This window comes from Mizuhopecten yessoensis, unplaced genomic scaffold (assembly GCF_002113885.1).
Source record: "Mizuhopecten yessoensis strain PY_sf001 unplaced genomic scaffold, ASM211388v2 scaffold5519, whole genome shotgun sequence".
Lineage (NCBI taxonomy): Eukaryota > Metazoa > Mollusca > Bivalvia > Pectinida > Pectinidae > Mizuhopecten > Mizuhopecten yessoensis.
Genome location: NW_018406089.1, coordinates 2,115,570 through 2,128,086, shown reverse-complemented (window position 1 = coordinate 2,128,086; position 12,517 = coordinate 2,115,570). Strand labels below are relative to the sequence as shown.

The following is a 12,517-nucleotide window of genomic DNA, read 5'->3' as shown; positions in this document are numbered from 1 at the left end:
TAAAGGGACTGGTCGGGGAAAAAATGTCATATTTGCTAAAATGGCATGCACATGTTTAAAATACCTTCTTATGAAATATACCGATACAAATTTTGCTGAAATTCACTCCCTAAGCGTAAAATTATAATTATATTAAAGAAATCCTGAATCGTCACCGGACAGTCTAAAACTCTCAATTGACCCAGATCAGTGATGTAATTTTACCGCACGCACGTCAACAACAAGGCCAAATGTAAACATTGCGGCGAAAGAAAAAGATGCATGCAAAAGTCATGACAGGCANCTGGTCGGGGAAAAAATGTCATATTTGCTAAAATGGCATGCACATGTTTAAAATACCTTCTTATGAAATATACCGATACAAATTTTGCTGAAATTCACTCCCTAAGCGTAAAATTATAATTATATTAAAGAAATCCTAAATCGTCACCGGACAGTCTAAAACTCTCAATTGACCCAGATCAGTGATGTAATTTTACCGCACGCACGTCATCAACAAGGCCAAATGTAAACATTGCGGCGAAAGAAAAAGATGCATGCAAAAGTCATGACAGGCACGAGGTATCAATACCGTTATATATAACAACAACATATAGGTAGGAATACTACACTTGCATCATACATGACCTTTGATAACAATTATGTACGTATAGTATTGCTGTCTTGTCCGCTAGTTGAGTCCGACATGGCACATGACGCCGTGCTATTGTTGTTATCTTCACTGCCTCACTTTCGAAACAACCACGTGACATATATAAATAGATCTGCGCTAAATTTACGCGGGGCTTCTCCGAGATTTCAGTGGTCAAAACTGGACATTGCAAGCAGAGCTCGACCATCATATTGCCGTGGTTTAACTTTTGGAAGGCCAGAGAACGCATTTAGAACCATTTATTTTGTATTTTTTTCCCCGACCAGCCCCTTTAAGGACGTGCCTCCATGTGAGTAGTGTATGCGTACTTGCGTGTGTGTATGCAGGAGTCGGGGTGCCATATTGTATGTATTTATTTTCGTTAATGTCTCTTTTTACAGTGTTGTTGGTCCTAAATGACTCGCATTTTCAATTGGCCGTAAAACAATACATATAAAAAAACAAAATGGCGCTAACAAACTTTAAAATTCAAAATCAAGATGGCTGCCTGTCGGCCATTTGTGTTTTGCAATCAAGTCCTAAAACACGATTTACATAACTAATGATCATGGGAAACCTTCATGTGAAATTTGGGTACAATCCCTCTAGTACTTTGTGAGAAATAGCGCAACAAGGGTAGTGGTACAGGGATCTTATTTTTTTTAATAGGGAACTGGTTGGCTTGCAGTATCATAACTTCAAATTGCCTGTGTGAGCCTCGGTTTGAATGTGTCTATTGTAAAGATTGGAATTCGGGGAATTTCTGAGGGGTTCTAATTTTTGGGCTAAGCTTTTATCAATCTACAAAATAAACAGCTAATTATTCAATCTTTACCGAATCAAATTGTTCAAAGTCAAATTGACTTGCAATGTAAGCAAAATGTTATCTTTAACCAATATTAGACATGTTTCACGCTACAATGCTAAAAAAAAAACGTAAATACATTCTTCTCGCGAATTATCACTTGTTTGGATCGTTTGTGAATTAACAGAAACATAACGAATTTAACTAATTTAAAATTGAACCCTTATCCTTTATAAAGGATGGTTTAATCTTTATTAACATAAAACTTTATATACATCAGTGTACTGGTTTCATGCAAATGCTCCCGCAGCCGTGAGGACAGCACAACATACCTGAAAATAAAAACAGAACTATATCGAGAGGAAAACGTTACATATACAAGATATTTACTGAACGGACAGTGAATTGTAGTGTATTCTACTCGATTGTACTCTTAACTTTAATCCTTAACTGAATATTTTACCTCCGTTCTTGAGCTGCCTTCTCAAAGGCACCATTTTACATGTTTTATGGTACGATGACAACCATTAAAAAGTGCCATGACATGTTTAGCTAGGATTGTTATGAAAGACAAAACACTTTGGAGCCGCTCTAAGCGATAAAAGACTGCACATTTTGGAACATACCGCCTGTACAATCCAGATTGCTCATGCAATTCACATTTGGGTCCCAAAGACAGATTCCCACCATTCCATGACTTGATGGACAGGACGCAGTCGCACGCTTATCTAAAATAAAACAAATAAATAGAATTATAAAATAAGACTTTTCGGTATCATACAGTTGATATCTAGAAAATAAATACTGCACGCTATTGTAAGTAGGTATCAACACCAACATAGCTTGCCTCCAACACACATAAACGCATTCATAATAGGCCTATACGTACTTAAATGTTTTGGCCGTTGTTAAGACGTAAAACCAAAAACACCAAAATAAATGCGGAGGGGGGGGGGGGGGGGGGGGGGGGGGGGGTGGTGTGTGTGTGTGTGTCGGTTATTGATTTTTGTTTGTCTGGGGTTGAACGTCCTCACAACAGCCAAGGCCATATAAGGACGGGCGCCTAGGAAGACATCACCTGATACAGAAAGGAGATAGGAGAGAATGAAGACAAGATATATAGGAAAAGATCAGAAGTGTTGCAGTGTTCAATTTGTGATTCTTCCCTGTCCCCTTTGAAGAAAACACAAAAGAAAACCTCCGATTCTGTATTTTACAATACACATGCAGAGGGATATATCAGTCTTTTCTTGATTTCTTCGATGTCCCCCTAAAAGAAGGCAATGAAGAAACCACCTGCGACTCTGCAGGGGGTCATAGTAGGTTGGGGTACTTGCCTCCTTGCGAATGCGTCTTTATAGTGCTCCCGAAATACAATAGCATTAACCTCACATAATGACAAGTGGTTAGCCAGTCGTTGCAATTAATATTAATGCTGAGCTTTCAGCAGAATATATCAACTTCCATAGATCTCCCCTTCATTTGTGAAATCGCACAATGTGCGTAAGGTGTGGACGATTATTGCTTGCGCACATCTGTGTACACAATAGACGAACAATCTTGGGAGGTGTAAATTGGGGAACTTTATAGGCTAATTTATGTTATTAACATAAATGTTTTTATCGCTGGTTAGTTTTAGTTCGCTTTACTGTTAGGGACAAGGGAGGTAACTCGTACTGACATGCATCCAAGATTATATTGGGATGTAGTCATTGACAGTTTTTCACGTGCAGCTTGCTCGCTATAGGCGGAGACCAGTTTGCATGTTTTTCTCGTCCAGCCATCCAATTCGACAATGAAAGTTTATTTTTCAACTGTTGGGTCACTCTGTTGAGACTAGTGAACAGTAAAAACAGCATTATAACGTTTTAATTTGTGATTAATGCTATGCCGAAGCTCAATGAAAATGACCGCCTCCGGATTATTGGTATGCTTCAAGCTGATATGGGCCAAGCCGTTGTCTCTACACGATTTCATGTCCATCGAAACACAATCTGGGATTTATGGAGACTACATCAACAGTTTGGCCACGTCGGCGATCGACCTCGTGCGGGGACGTCCACGTGTGACGTCACGTCAACAGGACAACCATATGCGGCTTGTCCATTTGAGAAATCGCTTCCAAACGGCAAGTTTGACTGCACGGACAATCCCTGGGTTGCTACCAATAAGCCCGAGAACTGTACGGAACCGATTGCGTGAACGCGCAATCCGTCCGCGACGTCCTGCAATCCGCCCAGTTCTTCTGTCACGTCATCATGTAGCACGTCTGGACTGGTGCAGAAGGCATCTGCGATTTACTTGACGGGATTGGGCTGGCATTTTGTTTACGGACGAGTTGCGAGTCCACCTGGATAGTAGTGACGGCCGTTCCAGAGTGTATCCTCGCGTTGGAGAACGTTTCCGTGACGCGTGTGTGGTACAACGACGTTCTTTCGGTGGAGGCAGCGTTATGATTTTGGGCGGCATCACAACCAACGGGATAACACCTCTGGTGGTTGGTAACGGGAATGTGAACGCGCCACGTTACCGTGACGAGATCCTCCGGACCCACGTCGTTCCATTCGTGCAAGGGCAACAACGTCACATTACGCTACAGCAGGACAACGCCAGGCCACACACAGCTCGTGTCGCTATGGACTTTCTGGCCCAGCAGAACGTTGACGTGTTGCTCTGGTCTGCTGTTTCCCCCGATCTGTCGCCCATTTAACACGTCTGGGATGAAATGAAGCGCAGATTACGGGCATTACCTAATCAATGGGTGATGTTGGCTGTTTTGCCTGCAGCGTTGATACATTCTTGAACCGTCTGATAGGCTCCATGCGTCGACGTTGCCAGGCTCGATTCAGGCAAACGGTGGACATACGAGGTGTTCAAACTTTGTTAACTCAGTTTTGACCCCTGCTGTGTTTACGTCACTCCTGCACAGTTTCTTTTTTCCGCTAGTATATGTTAAATAAATGAGGCGCCAGTTAATTCCCATCTTTGTACTAATGGGGTCTAATTATTCTGTTTCATCTTGTGTAACAGAAACCTTTGTACAATTGTGTACAATAAGTAAAAAGATGATATTTTATACCATCCCCATCTTTGTATAAATGGGGTCTAATTATTTTGCTTCATCTTGTGTAACAGAAACCTTTGTACAAGTATGTACAATAAGTAAAAGATGATATTTTATACCGTCATTTATTCTATTAAATAGATGACATGTTTCACTTTCAATCTTTGGTTTTCTGTTATTTTTAACCTTAATACAAAACAGAGCACATCCTTATATGTTTTGATACAGAGCTAAATACTATTTCATGTTTAAACCGATATGCAATATAAGTTAATACTATAATTTACCTACATTTATAAGCTGATCTTTTTATCTGTATTTTCTTAAATTTAGAAATGGTAATTTCCGAATTTTTTGAATGATCAAAATAGGCACGTGTAAAATTGAAGCACATATAAACAGTCTAACGAACACTGTAATATTGTGTAACAAGCATTCGAAAGTTGAACTTAATCTAAATTATAGCGTCGAAACATTGAATATATACAGTGTATCTTTACTTCGTACCAACCTCCAGGATTTGTTTTCTTTCAATCCATAATGTTAATCAACCAACTGTACCAATAGCGCACAACAGGGCGAACGTTTGTTAAATCGCACCAGTTGTGTGGACGATGTGCGCACGATGTATGCACGCTATTGTTGTAAGTGTGTCCCAGCCTCGGGACAGTACCCATTTCTTTCTGAACTATAAATTGGACATTGTGCATGGAAGTAATATTCAGGACTGATTATGACATCTTACATGTAAAACATTCCTTAATAACACATTCACATGCACGTATATAATATACACAAACAAAGGCACATTCTTAGTTAAACACAGCAGTTAATAGGACCTAAATCAAATCTTGCATATAATTCAGGTTTAAGCGAAACATCTTTGATGCATACAGCACATGTATATTATTATATTAAAATTTGGGTGCAATATGTTAAATGTATATTTATATTCAGGTTTGATTGGTGCATCTTTAATATATATAAATATTCATACTTCTGTGGGACAAACTACATCTATATACTATCGAGGTTTATGTTGGACATCTTATAATGTTCAAGTACATCAATAAATATAAAAGTTACAATATTTACATCAACAGAATTGTGTGTGAAATAGACGTATTACATTGGACTTCACAAATTTTCGAGAAGATACTTACTTAAAAGGACACTTTTTAGATCCACAGCTGCAAAAAAAAGAAACTAGTACAGCCATGAGGGTCAGACTTCCCTGCCTTATATTTACATTCTTGATGTTTGTTCTGTTCATGATTCTACCAACTGAAATCAACTGCTATTAAAAAATGAATCGACTATGAATACAACTATTCTCGTGCAACCAGTCAGCTGATTTCACAAACAATCATAGATCATATTACTACGCATAGTTCCGTTTCTGAGAAGAGATATCTCCCCTTTTCCAAGATAACGTTGTTGCGAGAAATAATAATAAACATTACAAAAATCATAAATGGTGCACCATTGTACTATATATAAAAATTTTTTATTAGAAATTAAAAAAATACATGTTTATAACATTGTCATATTAAATACTGACTTCCGATTCGCAATCGGTTCCTCGTGGTCACGAACTTCGTAACACCCAAACATCCGGCTGGGTACTCCCCATGACATCAACTTGCACATTAAACCCAGAGAACTTTGTAATGCCACAGGGCATTTCATCAATCAATGTATCATCATTTACATCTTCAACGGCTGTACATTTAACTTCTAATGATCTCTAGATGCCTACTAGTACTACTGCCGATGGGTGTCCTGGATGGTTACTATGGTGATCGATGATTTGAAATAGTGCGGACATAGCCTTTTTAACTTATATAATATGCAATGTTTAATGTAAAAAAAATCATATTCAATAAGATCAACTTTCAAAAATGAAAGAAATATCAAGTGTTGGTTATTATTAGATTCTAGATATAAATCTTTCGTTTCAATCAAACCATTTGATCGACGGAAGTTGACCATTTGAAGTGTTTGTAAGCTGGATTATTGCTGTTCCCTTTTATTCTTTTAAGTCCAATACAAATATCAAAAATAAGAAATTTACAAAGTGTTGTAACGTTTTTATTGTAGTTCATCGTAACTTAAATATATTAATTAAAGCTTTAGAGAGGCGCCGAGACGAGGTTGTCCTTGCCCGTCTTTGGATGGGTCATTCATACATTACCTATTGTTATTTACTTAAACGTGATGTCCAGCCTCAATGCATAGCGTGTCAGGAACCGTTTACAGTAAAATACTTCTTATTAGATCGCGTCGACTTTTAGTCAACTCGAGAGAATTTCTGTTTAAATGTCTTAAATCTCTTCGAAAACATAACTGTCTCTTCAATTTTAGGCTATGTGGAAGCTGTTGGTCTTTTTAATAAAATTTGAGTCATCTTAGCCACTTTCAATAATCAAAGTGACGTTTTTCTTTTAACTTTTTAGTTTGTTTGATGTTTTTATTTTGCATTGGGTTTTTTTCGACCATCTGTTGGCCCTAATGACGTATTCTGTGTTTGATGGGCCGTTAAACATTTAATAAGTCATGTACATTGCGGCAATGAATAGCAGTAGCTAATCTACTAAGGAGCGCTAACGCGTACCACAGGATATGTAGATCAGCTACATGTACTTCTACGCATTGCCGCAATGTATATACAAAAACATCCATTCAATCCCTATTTATTGTGCAAAAAAAAAGAAATGCATTAAATATGTTATTAAAATCTTAAATTGTGATCCAAGCAATTTTAAGACCATATCAGAAGAAATTGAATTCACATATGACATATTTTCATCAGTTCGGCTACTGCTCCTTTTCGCCTAGAACTTATTTATCATTATCATCTGTCCATACTGACATTATTATTGTCATATAGATAGGTTTAACTTCACTTGGAATACTTACCTGAGGCTATGGTGATAGATAGCACCAAAAGGCAGATAATTGCGGTCTTCATGTTAAGATAGAGTCCCTAAAATGAAAAAGACAACATTAAACCCGACTAAATATAGTGCTTTCTGTACTATCGGGTCCCTGTCAGTCACAAGGGAAAAAATTTGGTCAGTGGGATTGTTAGACACGACTTTCACGATAAGGAATAATTTACTGACATAGTTTCCTACTCTAAGATAATGCAACAACATATCTCAATCAAATGATAAAGTATACCAAATGCATGGAAACATGTAAGTCATTTTTTTTTATCGTTTTCTCAAATGAGTATATAATCAACCACATGCTAGAAAAAACCTTTTGTGGCGGAAAACAATATTGTGGCTGAAAACAAATTTATTTGAGAAAAAAATATGATAATTTTAACCATTGCTTTGTGAAATAGCACGATAGCGGTATGAAAAAAAGAATAACGATAACCTAGTGTTTATGTTAAACAATTACAAAAGTCATTTCTGAAACCGTACATGTGATAATGGCAAATTTAACATAATTGTATATCACGAGATCTAGTATAAATGGTTAGTTTGGTTTAATTTTGTTTAACGTCCTATTAACAGCTATGATCATTTAAGGACGCGCCTACATGTGTGTTGTGAATGGATACATACATGTATGTGTGCCAGAGACAGGGTATGTAAATCGGTTATAGACAATGGGTTGTAACAAGAACTTTCACGAACACTTATTGTATTTTATGCTTGTCAATGCATCCATGTACTAAATTAACACATTTAAAAAAGAGCACTTGTCCCGTGAAAATTTCCTTTTAAAGAGATTTCAAGATTAAGGTGTGTAAACTCTAAACCGTTTAACTTGAAATTAATCTGTGTCATGTTAAGTTGTTTAAACAATTTTGGTTAAGTTCCGGCAGTTATGGTGCTATAGACACATTTACATTTATCAAAGACACAAAAAACACCAAATTAGGTACTATGATATTTTTGTTTTTAAAGGTTTGGCGATTTTATGGCCACTGATTCATACAGATGTGGTTACAGACTCTCAATAAGAGTCATAGGGCAAACCAAACTGAGATAACTGCAGATCAACTTGATCAAACTTGGGCTCAGAGAGCCTGTAACATATCTTAGCAATCATGGCAAAATATTCTACAAATGATATCCAAGGGAATATGCCAGAGCACAAGGCCAATCCTTGTAGCATAACTGTGTTCGATTTGTCGTGCCCAGTAATTGTACGTATGGTTATTTGGTGGGGATCTTAACTGTTTCCAAGATGTGACTCAGAAACTAGGTCCCTAGGGTTGTTGCCAGACCCCAGGATCAATTCTAATATAATGACTGCATTCCTCTCTTCATGCCCAACAATTGTATTTATAGTTTTGTGGTGGGGATCTTAACCATTTCAAAGTTAACCCCTATGACCCAAAGGTTAAGTCTCCAAGGGTGGGGCAGACCCCAAGGCCATCCTGGAAGCATAGGTGCATTCATCTCTGTATACTCAGCAATTGTATATATGGTTATAAGGTGGGAATCTCAGCTGTTTCCAAGCTGTGACTAATAAACTAGGTTCATAGGACAGACCCCAGAGTCTATTATAATATCATGACTGTTTTGGCCCCGCCCCTGAGCCCCCTGGGGGTCAGCCACACCATTTGTACAATTTTAGATCCCTGCCTCCTATGAATGCTTTTGATCAATAATGATTGATTGCATAGTTCAACAGAAGAAGTCGTATATAGCCATTTTGGCCCCGCCCCTCAGTCCCCTAGGGGTCAGCCAAACCATGTGTACAATTGTGAATCTCTACTACCTAGGGATGCCTCCTGTCAAATATGGTTAATATCCATCTCTTAGTTCCAGAGAAGAAGTCGCTTAAAGTAATATAGCCAAATTAACCCCGCCCCTCAGCCTCTCCATGTGTACAATTTTGAATCTCCACTACCTAGGGATGCTTCCAGTCAAATATGGCTGATGTCCATCTCTTAGTTCCAGAGAAGTAGCTTAAAGCAATATAGCCAAATTACCCCGGCCCCTCAGCCCCACCATTTGTAAAATTTTGAATCTCCACTACCGAGGGATGCTTCCAGTCATATATGGCTGATGTCCATCTCTTAGTTCCAGTTCCAGAGAAGTCGCTTAAAGCAATATAGCCAAATTGCCACCTTTTGGCCCCGCCCCTAAGCCCCCTAAGCCATCTGGCACATTCGTCTGGAAGGAAACGACTGTTTTCCAGCTTTTATTCACCAATTGATGCATTAAAACCATCAAAAAGACCGCACATATCTAGTTGTGATATATGTCATAAACAGTTAAGTTGTCCTTCTGCTTTGAAGCGACACAACATTAGGTTTCATCCCGAAAAAATATAGTTCTTAGCCAAAGGTAAATTCAGTTAGGTGTATGGTTCCTTCCTGTCCGTACACTTTTCGAACAGTAAAAGACGTTTTGTCCCACCTAACATCAGACCATTCTGCTAGCATAGAAACTTCTTCTCTAACTTTTCCGTCTTTCAATGAATTCAAATTGTGGAACAAAAGTGAAGAGTTAAAGAACAATGTTTTCTTCATGTAAAGAAGGCCGGAAAAAAGTAGTAACACCGGTACATCATTTCAGTTTGTTTGTAATAGGCATGGATACAAGAGACCAAATACAGGAAGAAAAAGTGAGGGTACGAAATCCCCAATATGGAACCTTAAAGTGTTTTGCAAAATAAATTATCTCTGTCCTTCCAGGATGTATTTTAAATAAGGCAAAATAAGTAGTACTGTTAAGGTCAAACCCATTCGAACCCAGTCATTCTGTTGATTTTGACCAAACTAAATATCTGCCCATGCCACAGAATGTCAGAGATGAAATTTCTAGAAAACTGTCTTTAGGAATTCCTGTAAATACTATCAAGACGATATTCAGATCAACATTGGAAATATAGGTGAAAGGAGCACAAATGACATCAATGTTTATCAGTTAGTTAATAGGAAAACATAGTTGCTATCAAAAGAAAATTTGTAGATTGTCAGTATAAGAGGCATTCTGATGATGCAACATATTTTTGTCTTTGAATTAAAGAGTGAGAATGTAAGTACGCTATGAGTCCAGTTCTTTGTTTGAAGCAGACAGAAAAAATAAATTCCCTCTTGACAGAATTTACAAAGGATGATTTTTTTGCTAGTGCTTATGACTGAGAAACAATATGTATAAGAAATTTGGCAGTAGGATTCTGTGCATTGACTCTACACATAAACTAATGCAAATTCAAATTAATCACTCCATTAGTGGTTGACGATTACCATGAGGGATATCTGAAGGAGCGGGTACGTCCGCATTACAAATTGTGTTGAATGCTGTTAAAACAAGATGTTCTGATACAAAAACAAATGTATTCCTTACTACTGATGATGACATTGCTGATGTTACCGTAGCAATAATGTTTAGTAAAGAAATAAAACACTATCTTTTTGTTTTTCGTATGCATCAAACATGGCGACGCAAATTATATTCATGTGTTCAGAACAAAATTTTCAGGGTAGAAATTTACTTTTTCTTTCATTCCTTATTGAGTTCAAACAATAATTTAACAAATTTACTTCTAAGCTTTCAAATTTAGAACAATCGTTTTTTACGTATTTTCAGAAGAATTATCTATCGCGGTTCATTATTCACAACAGCCAGGCGTGCAAACAGACTCATATACCAACATGTTTTTTGAAAGCTTACATAATAAACTTAACCTGAAAACTTACTTTCAACTCATGTATCAGATAGACATAAGGACTAGGCATTTCAAATGATTTTGTAATTCATGTAAATGAAAATTAATCCACCGTACAATCAGCAAGGACAAACGTACTTCTATACACAGTCACTAGATTTTCATCATAATGTGAACTACAGTCTTGCTTTGTTAAATGTACAAATATTCCCTGTGTTAATTTGTGTGGTCACAAGTACACCTGTTCCTGTCCTGATACCGATTCACTATGTAAACATATTCATAAAGAACATTCTCTTTAAATTTACCAACCGTTACTGACAATGACCAGGTTAATGAGTTGGTACATACAGACATCCATGAAAACATAAATGATGAAATAAAGGCTGACCGATTTATCCAAAGATAAAACCATGCTTTCAACATCATATACAGTCAAGGTAGAGACGCATTCAACCAACCAGAAAACTTAGGATCAATTGTCCTGGCAATAGAAAATGTTGTCCGAGCCAACGATCCCAGGAAAATAGTATTACCACCTCCTTCAATGAAGCCTGCATCTGCATTCAAACTGTGTTAGGTTTAAACAAACTTGATACCAAATAAGCTAACATTTAAACATTTCAGACTAAAATTATTATTATTCTTAAATCTTATGAATCTACAACATTTTTTGTAACCTTCAGTATTTGTCCAAGTTACCTTTTTGAACAATCTTGACAGTATTATTCCAAGCTAACACCAAGTAATATGTTGCTACTCTACGTTTTAGGATAAAAGATAAAAGAATTCAAACATTTGACCCTTGTAAGCAATGAAGTATTTGAAGGAACCTTGTTTAAACTTAATAGACTTCTGCACAACTAAGCTTAAGGGTAAATATTACTTATTTTAAGATTTAAACATATTTATTTACCAGACCTTAACAAATAAATATAGCAAACTCGACAGCTGTTCATCGAAGTATACTCTGTCCATCCAAGTATATTAGACAAATACTTGTAGGGACCGCAGAACCAAATGATTTTCCATAGACGATAGTGTTAACGGTTACCACTGTCCTGGTTAAATCATGGTGTAAGGGAGGTAATCGTGAAGTGTTACCAAGGTGTGCATTTTGAGTGCAGGACCAAATCACTAGTGTGTGGAGGGAAGAAAAGAAAAAACTTGTTAACAGACAACGTATACTTACCAAGTGATTTCAAGGTCAGCCGGGGAGAGGTAACTGTGTCAAAAATTCTGATGGAGAAAGTTAAGGCCTGTCTCGGTGACCCTGAGGAACCTGTCGACCCAATAGGTAGAATCTGTGAACAGACGGCTGAGCAGTCACTCCTATCACGTGTGAACTTTACTCGGGAGAGCTCGTAGGGCGGTG

General features: G+C 37.4%; 1 protein-coding gene across 1 annotated transcript; it reads right to left on the bottom strand.

Annotated features, from left to right (window-relative positions):
- Positions 1–1,669: 1,669 nt before the first annotated feature.
- Positions 1,670–7,551, bottom strand: LOC110450868 (waprin-Phi3-like). Its single transcript, XM_021498641.1, has 4 exons — positions 7,420–7,551; positions 5,664–5,690; positions 2,063–2,164; positions 1,670–1,768 (listed from the first exon to the last, which is right to left on the bottom strand). Exons 1-4 carry the CDS (start codon positions 7,469–7,471, stop codon positions 1,713–1,715), a joined length of 237 nt encoding a protein of 78 aa, XP_021354316.1. The 5' UTR covers positions 7,472–7,551; the 3' UTR covers positions 1,670–1,712.
- Between the last annotated feature and the right edge of the window lie 4,966 nt (positions 7,552–12,517).

What these genes read in the sequence shown, in the direction of transcription:
- LOC110450868 (XM_021498641.1), bottom strand. Translation starts at nt 7,471, where the DNA reads ATGAAGACCGCAATTATCTGCCTTTTGGTGCTATCTATCACCATAGCC. An exon ending in TCTAAAAAGTGTCCTTTTAA is followed by an intron (nt 2,165 to 5,663) that starts GTAAGTATCTTC and finishes GTTTTATTTTAG; the next exon opens with ATAAGCGTGCGACTGCGTCC. An exon ending in CAATCTGGATTGTACAGGCG is followed by an intron (nt 1,769 to 2,062) that starts GTATGTTCCAAA and finishes TTTTATTTTCAG; the next exon opens with GTATGTTGTGCTGTCCTCAC.